A 12,399-nucleotide genomic window follows, 5' to 3' on the forward strand; every position below is an offset into this window, starting at 1 on the left:
TTGTCCTTCAGACTTTCTTTTTGTGTACAAACAGTACAATGGAGGAAATGTAGCCCAGTATAGAGTGCTGCTAAAAGAATTTTACCTGTCCTGAAATCTAATAAAACCAACATAATCACATTTTTAGAGAATCAGTGTATTTATTGGTATCTATGGGCAGAAATTAAATATAGTATATTAATAATCATGCTTTCATTAGTGTATAATCAAGTCAAAGTAAGAATTATTGTGTTTTTGTTAACAAGAATTAAGAATGAGACTGGGTTCTTCGACTGAAAAAGGAAAAGGCCCTCTCTTGAACCAGTATATGGTTTGTCCAGAGTGGACAAACCATATACTGGTTCAAGAGAGGGCCTTTTCCTTTTTTAAAGCAAATCCTCTTAAGGTTCTCCCTCCACTTTAGAAGGCAGGGGGGAGTGGAGAGGTATTAAGTTGGTTTCAATCTCCAACATCACCACTAGTGGCCACTAAGCCCTATACACTGGTCCTCTAACATTTACAAGAGTGCTCAAAGAATATGTCATTTTCTGTGAGGTGTTCTTTCTCCAAGAGCTGCTTAATTAAACCTCTCTGGGCTTCTGGCATGTAGTTAAAGCACCTTTTAGCCTGTCTGTGTCTTGGATAATTAAACTGAAAATAGTCCAATGCTCTGGTTGGACGGCTGGAAACAGTCGACCACCATGATACTAGATAATTATTCATAAGTGTATGACATGTGCTAAAAATTGATCTCAGACCAATGACATTTCAATAAGTCCACTACAGAAAATAAATTATTTTTGTAGTGTCACAGAGTGCAGCTGTAATACAGGGAATGTTCAGATCACTTTTTTAGGAACATCTGTACACTTGTGTATTCATGCAATTATTCAATCCGAAAATCATGTGGCAGCACAATCATAAAGATACAGGTCAGAAGCTCTGGTTAAAGTTCAACTTCAACACCAGGACTGGGAATGTTCCTGCCAGACAGGCTGGTTTGAGTTTTTGTGAAGCTGCTGATCTCCTGGGATTTTCACAAAGAACAGTCCCTAGAGTTTAGTCAGAATGTTGTGAAAATAAAACACAGCCAGAAGGGCAGCAGTTCTGTGGACTGAAACGTCTTGTTGACAGGTCAGAGGCAAATTGCTGGTCGAGCTCAAGCTGACAGAAAGGATCCAGGAACTCAGACAACTACTCTTTACAACTGTGATGAGCAGAAAATCATCATCATGTTGAGCCTTGGGGTGGGGAAACTACAACAGCAGAACAGACATCTGAGGCTGCAATGGATACAGTATCATCAACACTGGAAAGTTGAAGACTGAAAAACCAGGTCTAATGAATCTGGTTTTCTGCAGTGGCTTCAGATGGTAGAGTCACAATCTGGCATCATCAACGTGCATGGACCAGAGTTGCCTTATGTCAATACTCCATCCACGTGGTGGCAGTGTGTTGGGGGTGGTGAGTGTTTTCCCGGCACACTTTGGGCCCTGAACACCTATCAATCATTGTTTAAATGTCACAGCTTCTCTGAATAGTGTTGCTGACCACGTGCATCAATTTATAGCCACAATATACCATCTGAACATGAACACAACTGTGAGTTCAGTGACCTCCCCAGGCACCAGATGTGAATCCATAGAAAATCTTTTGTGAGGTGATAGAACATAAGATTTGCAGCATGAATAAACAGCTGACAAAAAATGAAAAGTCCATATAATAGTATGCTGTCCCCCAAAAAGTGCTTATGGGTTGTACATTATGGATGTCAATAAATAGCTTCTTTTGGCAAGATAAAAAACATTAAATATTGACATATTTGTTCACATGCTTCTGGTTCTGGGAGTTGTGGTCTATGGCTGCAATGTGATCCACTCTTATAGGGAATGAAGCTAGTAACAACATACAATTCTTATGGTGGAGGAAAGAAATGCCCCAAGCCTGGTGAAACATAAATAAAAAAGCTTGTTGTATTGGATAAGATACATATTTATAAAAAGAAATCTGAACTCAAAGGTTATTGCTTCTTCCTCCTACGATACTGTCCTGCAATGAGGTCAGGTCATTATTTTGACTAAAATATCCAACTCCTCTCCTTTTACATTGTTCGGTTGTCACATCATCAGTGGTGCGTGTGAAAGCAAAACACAACCTGAAATCGGGCCACATCTCAAAGGAAGAATCTATAGAAAATGCAGTGACAGACAGCGTCCTATCCGCTCACATGTTTTTCATCATAGCCAAACATATTCTCATTGTCTGAGGCAGCTCAGGACCAAGGCAGGGTGTCATGCCAAAGCTTGGCTTTTATGAGGGGTTTTATATTCATTTGATGATCCTGCGGGCCTCTGTTTCCTGAGTGGATTATCCGTATATGCCGGTGCTGAGCCCTTTTTATATTCAGCGCTGTGGCAGAGTCAATAAGGTCCATTCTGCATACAATATTCAAGATTATACAAGACAGACAGCATAATTCACACTCAATCAGAATACAAATGACTGCAGACAGCGAAACAACGCATTTGAAAACAAACACAGCTGATTCTAAGGGCTGGAACTAGCTCAGTCATGACCACCTTGCTATGCTCACACAGACTGTGCTTTCTCACAGAACAAACCTGCGGAGAATTCTTTATCTCTGCTTGGTATGGAGTCCCTGTTTTGTGAAGTCATGGTCTGAAATAATGCATGTAGTAACCCAGAGAGAAGGTGGGCGTCAAGGTTACTGTATGCCTCGCTTTTTTCTTGTGCGTGCTTGTGCATACTCGCATGTGCATCATTAAAATGATGTGCAGAGTATATCAGTCATGTGTATAATTGCATTAATGTGTAATGAACTGTTTCCACCTCTAGGAACCATAAAGATTGCTCTCCATGAGATGGATCGCGAGATGAGAGAGGAATACCTGGTGGTCATCCAGGCCAAGGACATGGGGGGTCACATGGGGGGCTTGTCAGGAACTACGACAGTCACCATCACGCTAATGGACATCAACGACAATCCACCAAAGTTTTCCAAAAGTAAGTAACTTCAGGACCTCAAACATCCCCAATCAAATTATGAGGACAAACAAATTACTGCTGCTCTAAATGACTCAACCTCTGATTGGTCATTATTGGCAAAAATAAATGTTATTTAGTAAATTTCATCAAACAGGCTCCTCGGAAACTAATTCCTCTAAATGTTGTAATGTCTAATGATGATGCAGTACTGTAATATGCTTTCAGTCTAATTTGATCAACATTTCTGGAAACCAAAGAGCTCTGTCTCTTTCTCCCCAGGTCTGTATGAGTTTGTGATCCCAGAAAACCTACCGATAGGAAAGATGGGAGGCAAGGTGAAGGCAAACGATAGAGACATCGGTGAGAATGCCAAGTCAACATACAGCATCATCGAGGGAGACGACCAAGGCACGTTTGAGATTGTAACGGACGCGCAGACACAAGAGGGGATTCTCCGACTGAAAAAGGTAAGACCATGAAACTCATTGGAAGGCGGCTCTTCAAGCTCTCTCTTTGTAAGTCACCGACGGACAAGGCCTACGGGTTACAGGGTGCAGGAGCTGGGAGGTGCATTCCCCATAGTTTGCTAAAAACGTACTAAAAGAGTCGTAGCAGCTACATCAAGAAGCCACAGCTCATGACTTTAAGATATAAGCAAATACTGTCTACTAATGTGCCTCAAAAGGCCAAACTTCTCTGCCCACTTCTTCTGAAGCACTTCTGGTGAAATCCTGTGCCTTAGAATTTGAGAGAAGGCTTCACTTAAAAGCATAGCATTCAATATTAAAACACTGTGGCCTAACCCCCCCGCAGTGGCTTGGGGGCTAAAGGAACGTTTGCTTTTCTGTTAATATTCCTGAAAACCTATTTTTGTCCATTTGAAAAACATATGACAGAAAAAACTGTCACACTGTGTGTTTTTTTCTAGCTGGACTTTCACTTTGCAGACTTTCAAACAAATCTGGCAAAAGCTATGTGAAAAATAAGAAGTGCAGAGTGCTTGCTTTCGTACAACCCACTCTTATTTTCACATAATGCTCCTGATTAGCTGTAGCTGTCTTAGCTTAAGGCAAACATATATATTGTAAATGTGTTCAGCCCTCATTCTAAATTCTGTTTTACTGACATACTCACACACACACAAACACATAACAGCAGATGGGCCATTCCTATATTTGTTCTGGAGTTTTTGCTGTGAACAAAACTTCATCAGAGCTGTTGCTAGATAATTGCCTTGCTCAAGGGTACACTGGCATTGGTTGTTCCGATAAAAAACAGACAAAACACATTAAATTTGTTAATCAAGATATTCCCAGGTAAACCCGTCCTGAGGCAAACATTCCCGTCATGAAGCCTAATTTTTTATTTTTTACCTCGAGGCAAACACATTAGCACGTAATGACATGACACAATGTGATGTTGGTGAAACAAGTGTTGGAATTAGCAGCGTTGTAATTGTCAGATGATTTCCAAAGTACGACAGAGGCTAAGGCACACTGATTATGCCAGGCCCAGTGGTGGATCTAGAATTGTTTCAAATCAGGGGCCATAAAGGTGCCACAATTTACACCAAGTACATGTCCAACATGCATGCAGGTGCACATTTAAGTCATTCTTTGTTTACTGTTAGCTCTAAATCTTGGAGCAAAGAATTTATTTTTGAAAATATAGTGCATTATTTTATTTTAAAAAAAGAAAATTAAAATTATTCGCAAATTGTCACATTTATTGTTACTATTGCTAGTATTGTTAGTAAGTGACGCCTGTAGTTTATTTAAAAAAAGTTATATGTGTATGTATTCTGTATAAGTCTACAGAAGCTCGACTTGGTAGAGGATGTTTGCATTTATTGAATCATACACATTATTGATGGATGGGCGTTCTCATGTCTTGAGTCATGGTTGGCTCAGTGTCTGGAGAGAACAGCTATGCATCACTCAAAATATGGAACGCCATTGTGTGGTGATGTAAAACGACATTACCCCAAGGACATGTGGTGTGACTTTGTCAAAGTGTGAACAATGAACTGTGTGGGAGGTGGAATGCATAAGAGCGCAGGCAATCTGCCGGGGACTGCAGTTCACTGCCACCGAAGAAAACACCAGCGCTGGAGAACAAACTCGACACAAAGTCATAAAACCTCGAGCTGTTGACAAAGCAAATGTCAAATGTGTTAGTCTTTTAGGCAACATCCCCTTCCCTGTCCCGCGGAGAGCCCCCCCGTCGCCCCAATGTCTGCTCTACTTTCTCTCGGTGGCCCTGCGATGATTGCCTACATGGCTAACGCAAGAGAGATGATAATGTTTGGAGAAAGTAACATGACATTTGCACAGCGAGTGTTTTCACATCCTTCTAAACTGCGGCGTCTCAAGTTTAGACAAATTGAAAGCAGCAGTTTGTTGTGCCTTTTCTCTTTGTTCTGAATCTGCACCGTTCTTATCCAACAACCAAGGTGACAGAAGAAAGGAGTCAGTAACTCTTTCTCCAACACGCCCCGTCCCTGTTAACAGCTGTACGTGTCTATAAACTGCCATCTGATGTGGAATTCAAATTATTATAAGATCCTTTGCGGCAAGGTTAAAACATATTGATCTGACGGAGCCTGGAGAGGCGCTAACCAGGGCAGAGATTCTTTGCTGTTTGGGTTTAAGCTTTTTATCTGCCAGCCCCCAGGCCTGTCGAGGGATGTTAGTGGGATGCTGAGCTTTCACCCCTGCAGCCAACACTAAACTTTGAAGTCTCTAAATGGCCTGTGTACATACTGATTTGATGCTAACGCTTGAAAGGGACAGAAGACTGACACAGCAGGGTTGTGTATGTGTGTGTATGTTTTGAGGGGCAGAGGTTAGCATGTGTAAGCATGTCTTTTTGTCACTGAGTCTAAGTATGTTGTCTCTGTTTAGAGGCTTAACCTCATTCACTACAGCCCAGTGGTTTCAGGGAAGATACAAGAATGTAAACTGGCTGTGCAACCTTGACTCCAGAAAGACGGCTCTACCACTTTGTCTTTACACTTTCGAGTCTCTTAACAATCAACAATAGCTGTACGACCATGCATACCAATACAAATCAAAGTGACTCTCTCTGGATTACTCATTCAAAGCAGTGTGTGCGTTTATTGAATTAATCATTTGAACAGGTCAAAAATATGACTTGCATTCAGATTCCATGGCGAGGACAACAAACAGCGTCTGAGCGCCTTGTGTAGATGCTTCATTTGATTTTCTAATTGATATTGAGAATTATTTTTAATCAAACTTAACTCGGCCCATCAAAGAAGCTGTTTGCCAAAATGTTTCCCTCAAAGCATTCAAGTGGATTTGGTGTAATTAAATATGCCAGTAACAGTGAGTCCTCCCCCCCTCCCCTGTCAGCTCTCTGTTAGGACACTGGAAACAAATATAATGAGTTGTTTCTGCATGCTGTCAAGTCGGAATAACACTGGAGGAGTTTGACAAGTGAAATGCAGAGCAATGTGAGGCTGTGTTCCCACATGAATTAAATGTGGAGATCATTCCTATATTACTTATAAGTGCAGGTGAAAATCATTTAACACGAAAACCTCTTGCAAACCTGTGCAACGTGAAAGTGGTCAGTTAACGGAACTAACCCACTTCATCATTTGACTCTGGATCAGCCGCCTTTAGCTCGTGAAGCTACTAATGAAGAAAGGAAGGAGGAGGAGAAGGAAAGAAGGTTGGACAGACAGGAGGAAGGAAGGAAGGAAGGAAGGAAAGAACTATGAACGCACAGGAGGAAGAAAGAAAGAAAGAAAGAGAAAGATAGCAAATGCATATACATTTTATTTATTAATAGTCAATGGTCTTGGTTTTCCAGCAACAACCTTCTACAGCCTCTTACTCCCCACCACCCTCTGAATTGAAGTGTAATCCATTGGCTCGAGGTCCGGCCACACTCTGTACTTTCTCAGCACAGACGGCACAGCGCAATCAGAGAAAGAGCGAGAGAGAGCGAGGAGAGGAGGGATTGGAAGGCGGGTTGGGTGTCAGGAGTGAGCAGGAGGGGGAGGAGGAGATGAAGGGGGAGGTTAATAATGAAAGTGTTCCCAATAGCTTCTCGGAGCGTGGAGGAGTGGGGCTTGGAGAGGCTTCAGGGGCTTAGGTCTGTCTACTCGTGTCCTGATGCCAGGAGTGTGGGAGTGTGCAAGTCAGAGCCCCGGGTCGTCTCTCCAGCTCCCGCCCCCTCCGGCTGCTGATACGGTGTCACAGCCGGACCCCCGGTCGCCCCTCCACCCACCTGCTCCGGCTGGAACCAGAGCTCTCAGCGCTGCTCCTCTGGGACAGCTCCTCTTGCTCTGGCCCTCTTTGACTAACTCAATACATTTCTTGTTCTGTTCATCTCCCTCCTCTTAGTCCGTCTCTTTCCCCAAGCCAGCTCCACATCCCCTCAAGCGGCAAGGCCCACTTTTGATTTCCCTATAAATCCTGGTTATGGAGTGTGGAAGTGACTGTGATCCCATTATTCTAGTAGTATGAGAGCGACCAGAGGTGATACAGAATGAAATTGTGACAGTCTGGGGTGTCCTCGGAGATGCCAAGAGAGTAAAATTGTGGCTCTCCTCTTTCTCTTAAATATTAATGACAAGCCATCTTTAAAGGAAATACGACTGTATAGCGAGTGAAAACAGGGATTAAACAGATCTGTCAGTCACACAGCCACATGTACGGCACAAAATGTTTTTACTCCTCTTTGGGGAAAATTACACCTTCTTTTTTATCGTCTTGAATAAGTACCTGTTCTCATTTATTTTATGCGAGCTGGTTGTGATAGCAGTGTGAAAGCTCTGATAATCTGCTGTCACTGAGAGCATTAGCAGGGAGATTTGTGTTCTCTCATGCCGATAAAGGCTGGGAAATATTTTCAGGTTGTGCAGCTCTGACAATTATAATTATCATGATCAATTGACTAAAAATCCAAATGATGATCAAATAATTTCTGTTTGACGTGACGTGATCACAGTCTTTCACAAACTCCCTCTCCTGAGATTAAAACCCAGTGTGTTTCCTTTTACAGTTTTAGTTTCTTTAAACTATTATCTTGGCATGATTTTTGAAAGAAAATAATTTGGTACCACGTAAAGTCTTATTTAGTTGTAAAAAATACTCCGTTACCTGTTTCATTAAAAAAAGAAAACGAGTATAGGAGCATTTTCAGAAACAATATCAGACGTATGGTGTAGTCCCACAGCGTTGTTCTACTGTAATCCTCCAATCTATCACCTATCATCTGCTGACAAATAGGTCTGTGGTGGAAACTGTCAATATGTTGTGGCCTCTGAGAAAAGGAAACCCGCACCCTGTTCTGTACTTGCAAAAAAAATGTTATTAAGTGTAAAACGTTCTGGCCCCTGTGGACCTTCATCAGGTAAACCAAAGGTGGTTGAAGCACCACTGGACCGAAACGCTGTACACTTAATAAAGTTTTTTTTGCAATTACAGGACAGTGTGCAGGTTTCCTCTTCTCCTCACCACCATGTTCTTTTACTCCTACGCACCTGTCCACTGTATTTTTGAAGGTGTGCATTGGCCTTTTCAGTGTTGTTTTGGGGCCGCCGATGTAGACAGCCGATATCCAGGCCGAGACTCTGTTTGTTCCGTACACTGTTTACGGTCCAACAACATTGTCTCAAACGTCTCTCTACACAAAAAACAAACAGCAATACTCTTTGTTGGTGTTTTGGGTCCAGGTGACATTTTGGCTTATCACTATATATATATATATATATCAAAAAGCCAGTAGTAGTTGTATCCCAGTCCACACAGTCTAATTACCTGCGAGCAACCAAAGCCTGCTCAAACGTGATTGGTCAAACTAAAACAGTAACCCGACGGCTTCCGGCCCGAAACATTTTGTCATTTGCCTCCAGACTTTGCATATTCACATATAGAATCTGTTTATAGAAATGAATAATCTCATAACTTTTCCCACTTTATTTATGTTGGTTATATAATGGTGGACCAGCCTGAGAATCTTTTTCCATCAAAGCAGAAGAGACCAAGATCCTTCCCTATACCTGTAGCCCCATCGAGAGGGTCAAACTTCAAAATAACTAGATCTTACTTGAATGAAACTTGAAAGTGTCTTTCCTTACATCCTTCCTGTCTGGTGATCACCCAGATCTCTCAGATAGCTAGGTAATATCACAGGATTTCTTCTTCTTTCTTCTTGTTGTCGTCTCTTAAGCTGATTTAAGGTTATTATGGTGACAGGATCCGCTAAAATGTCACGAAAATGTTGTGTGAAATCTGCGGAGTGACCCTGTAATCTATAACAAAGCATCGTAGTTCATGAGCTGCTCATGTGTTTATTCTGTAAAGTAAAAGATGAGGAGTGTGAGTGCATTATGAATACACACTGACGCGCTTCTCGGAATATTACATGTGTGTGATGTGTCGTTCCCGTGTTTGTCCCCACATGCAGCCTTTAAACTACGAGACCAAGAGGGCGTACACACTCAAAGTGGAGGCCGGCAACATGCAAACAGAGCCCAGCAGCAGCAGCGGCCCCTTCAAAGACACAGCGACGGTGAAGATCGTGGTGGAAGACTCCGACGAGCCTCCCATTTTCTCCAAACCCATATACTTACTGGAGGTGAACGAGAATGCCCCCATCAACACGGTCATAGGCACAGTCACCGCCAGGGATCCGGACGGCCCGGGGAGCCTTGTCAGGTATGAGTGTGAACGCCGTTAACAGCGAAGCTACTGAGAAACACCCCACTCTCCTCATTAACCAATTGCTATTAATTGACCAGAGCAATACAAAACTTGAGACGGGAAAAAAAAGCTCTTTAGTGTAACTCTAAGTGGTGGAGAGAATAGGTTAACAAATTAGTCTTTTCAGGCTATAATGAGTTGTTTTAATAAAAGGTTCGACACTGAGGCATGCAATTAAATCCCTTCATGCCTGCCTGTGACCTTTGGAGGCTGTGCTTTGTGTCTCTGGCAGTGAGGAAGTGACTCGATGAGTGCTCTTATTTCCACAGATGTACAAAAAGGGGGGGAAAAAAGACAAAAGATTATGAGTTGAAGGCAGCACAACTTTCTCCTGCACTGTGTTACCAGCCCTGCTGTTTTCTCCTCTTGTGTGACTCATTCTTGGAAATACCACAAGGGCACCTTGTGGATAGGTTATACAGGCAATTTCTCTCCCTCCATCTTGGCATTTCATTAATTCTCCAGCGACTTGCTGACCGCATTCCCGGGACAACACTCAACAGGTTGTGTGTAATTGCATGGCGAGCAGAGAGCGGGCTGGGTTTCATAGATTGGCTGATGCTGTAGAGCAGGGCTGGTTCGCTTTACGTTATTTTTCTTTTTTTCTTTCTTTTTCTGGTGGCATCCTCATGTTTAGTGATGAGATTGCCAGGAGGAATTCAGCCCCGAGGTTGCACAATGTCCCTCCCCCATTAAAGAGAGAAATGTTTCATCTGTTTCACATATGACATCTCCTGCCCCCTCTCTATTCTTATATCATGTCATCGCGCTGCTGTGTTTGTCGAGGCAAGTGTTTTAGAGACAAAGCGAACGTAACCACTTTTAGAAAATAAGTTTTATTAACTCCAGTGCATCATTAAATTTGTTAATCTCAAAATAGCATTTATTTTTCTGAGTGTGCAGTATAAGCTGTTGTGTTTTTGTTCTTTCTTGTTATGTGGCTCCTTTAGTGCATCATTATTGACAAAAAAAAACGCGACTAAATAATGAATGAGTGTGCATACAGACGGCAGCCTCCTGCTGACAGGTTCTCCGCACAGACACTCTCTGCTATGAGACTGTCCAGATATCAACATCCTGCCATATCCTGGCACTTGTTAAATGTTCTGAGCGTGATACAAAGCAAACTGAGTCATAGGCGGTTTCAATGCACCAGGTTATTTGCCGTTTTTGGCAGTCGTATTCTCTCCACTCCTTTTTTTTCCACATTTTTCCTGAGGTCATTCACTTAACACTCTGTGTTCATTATGCTTTTAATCACCAATTTTATAATTTTGTGGAGGGGTTGTTATTTTCAGAATGAATTGTAGCTCAGGGGCTTTGTGCGACTGTCAGGCCCTGAATGAATTCACTGCAGAAACAGAATAGAGCCTCTTTTTTTTTCCAAATGTGCTAAAGAGCTGTTGCGATTTTTTTAACTCAAGCTGCATTCTCAAACTTTTAATTTCATTCTCCAAGAGAAAGACAATGAATGACAAGAAGTAGCTAATAGAATGTTGCTTTAGTAAACTGCCAGCTCCAGTAAGAACTGCTGATCGTCAGGGAAAATAACTGCCCAGAGATAACACACACAACCCGACTTGTACTTGCCAGTTTGCATTTTGTCACAACAAATTGTTTTATCTCTGTGATTTTCTCTTCTTTTTTTTTTACCAGACCCTCAATCCCCCCCCCTGCAAATCTTCAAAATGAGCGTGATCTATCACAGATGTCAAGTGTGTTCTTTGTGGGGGGATGAGATGAAACAAACTATTGTCATGAAGGGCTTAATATGATGCATCACCCTCACCAAAAGACTGTTTGATTTTGACTTGGGGCCGGGCTTTAACTCTGAGCTCTCGGGTGATAAAATGATTACAGTCTGGAAGATTTTAATCCTGCACATATACTGGCCAGCAGAAGGCTGCAGCCTCAATAAGGCCTCTTACAAGCACACAAGTACGTTGTAAATAATGGAGAATCTAGTGTAAAGCTCCGGCAGTCAATAAACCAAATATTTATACTTTACAAACTTAGTTTGTTGAACACACAGGGAACTAACAATTATATGCATTATTGAACAATCTTGTTTTTTTGGGAGTATTCTATAAATAATTTGTTCTATTAACCATCAGAAAACTGTGAAACTGACAATTTCCCAGAGTGAAAGTTGTATTGTTTTGTTCGACCTGACACACTGTAAAAAGACGCGGTTTGTTTTCACTTAAAAAGAAAAGTTCAGTATGGATAGAATTTTTAATTGACCGAATTTGTAAAAATTCAAAATCATTTCTAATGAAATAAGCTTGATATTGCTTCAGTTGGACTAAAATCCCTTTGTTTTCATTGCACAATCACTTTAGTTCCTAAGAATCCTCGAGTTGAGGCAACACAGTTTTTATTTTATTTTAAGCTAAAGAATTTTAATTTAAAATTCAGTCGGCCACCAATATGTGACATAAAAAAGAAAAAAGATTGTCAAATCGTCAAACTGGAAAAGCTGCAAATATATTTTTATTCAAAACTATAGGTCTGAAATACAGGATTTTTTAATCATTTGCAAACGTTTTTTTTTTGCTTTTAGATGACCATCTTATTGCTGCTGCTCTAAATGCATAAACACTTCTGTATTATTGAAAATAAACCTTCTGGCTGCGAAACTGCTCACTTCATCAGTGATAGGCCTCTATATATATTT

At 41.5% G+C, this 12,399-nt stretch overlaps 1 protein-coding gene across 2 annotated transcripts in view; it reads left to right on the forward strand.

Moving 5' to 3' along the window:
- Positions 1 to 12,399, forward strand: part of cdh8 (cadherin 8) — a 92,270-nt gene that overhangs the window by 64,098 nt on the left and 15,773 nt on the right. For both annotated transcript variants that reach the window (XM_034580488.1, XM_034580493.1), the window contains exons 5-7: positions 2,836 to 3,003; positions 3,265 to 3,452; positions 9,427 to 9,677. In XM_034580488.1, coding sequence (XP_034436379.1) covers positions 2,836 to 3,003; positions 3,265 to 3,452; positions 9,427 to 9,677 — 607 coding nt within the window. The remainder of the gene's footprint in view (positions 1 to 2,835; positions 3,004 to 3,264; positions 3,453 to 9,426; positions 9,678 to 12,399) is intronic.

The sequence above is a fragment of the Hippoglossus hippoglossus genome, chromosome 3, assembly GCF_009819705.1.
Source record: "Hippoglossus hippoglossus isolate fHipHip1 chromosome 3, fHipHip1.pri, whole genome shotgun sequence".
NCBI lineage: Eukaryota > Metazoa > Chordata > Actinopteri > Pleuronectiformes > Pleuronectidae > Hippoglossus > Hippoglossus hippoglossus.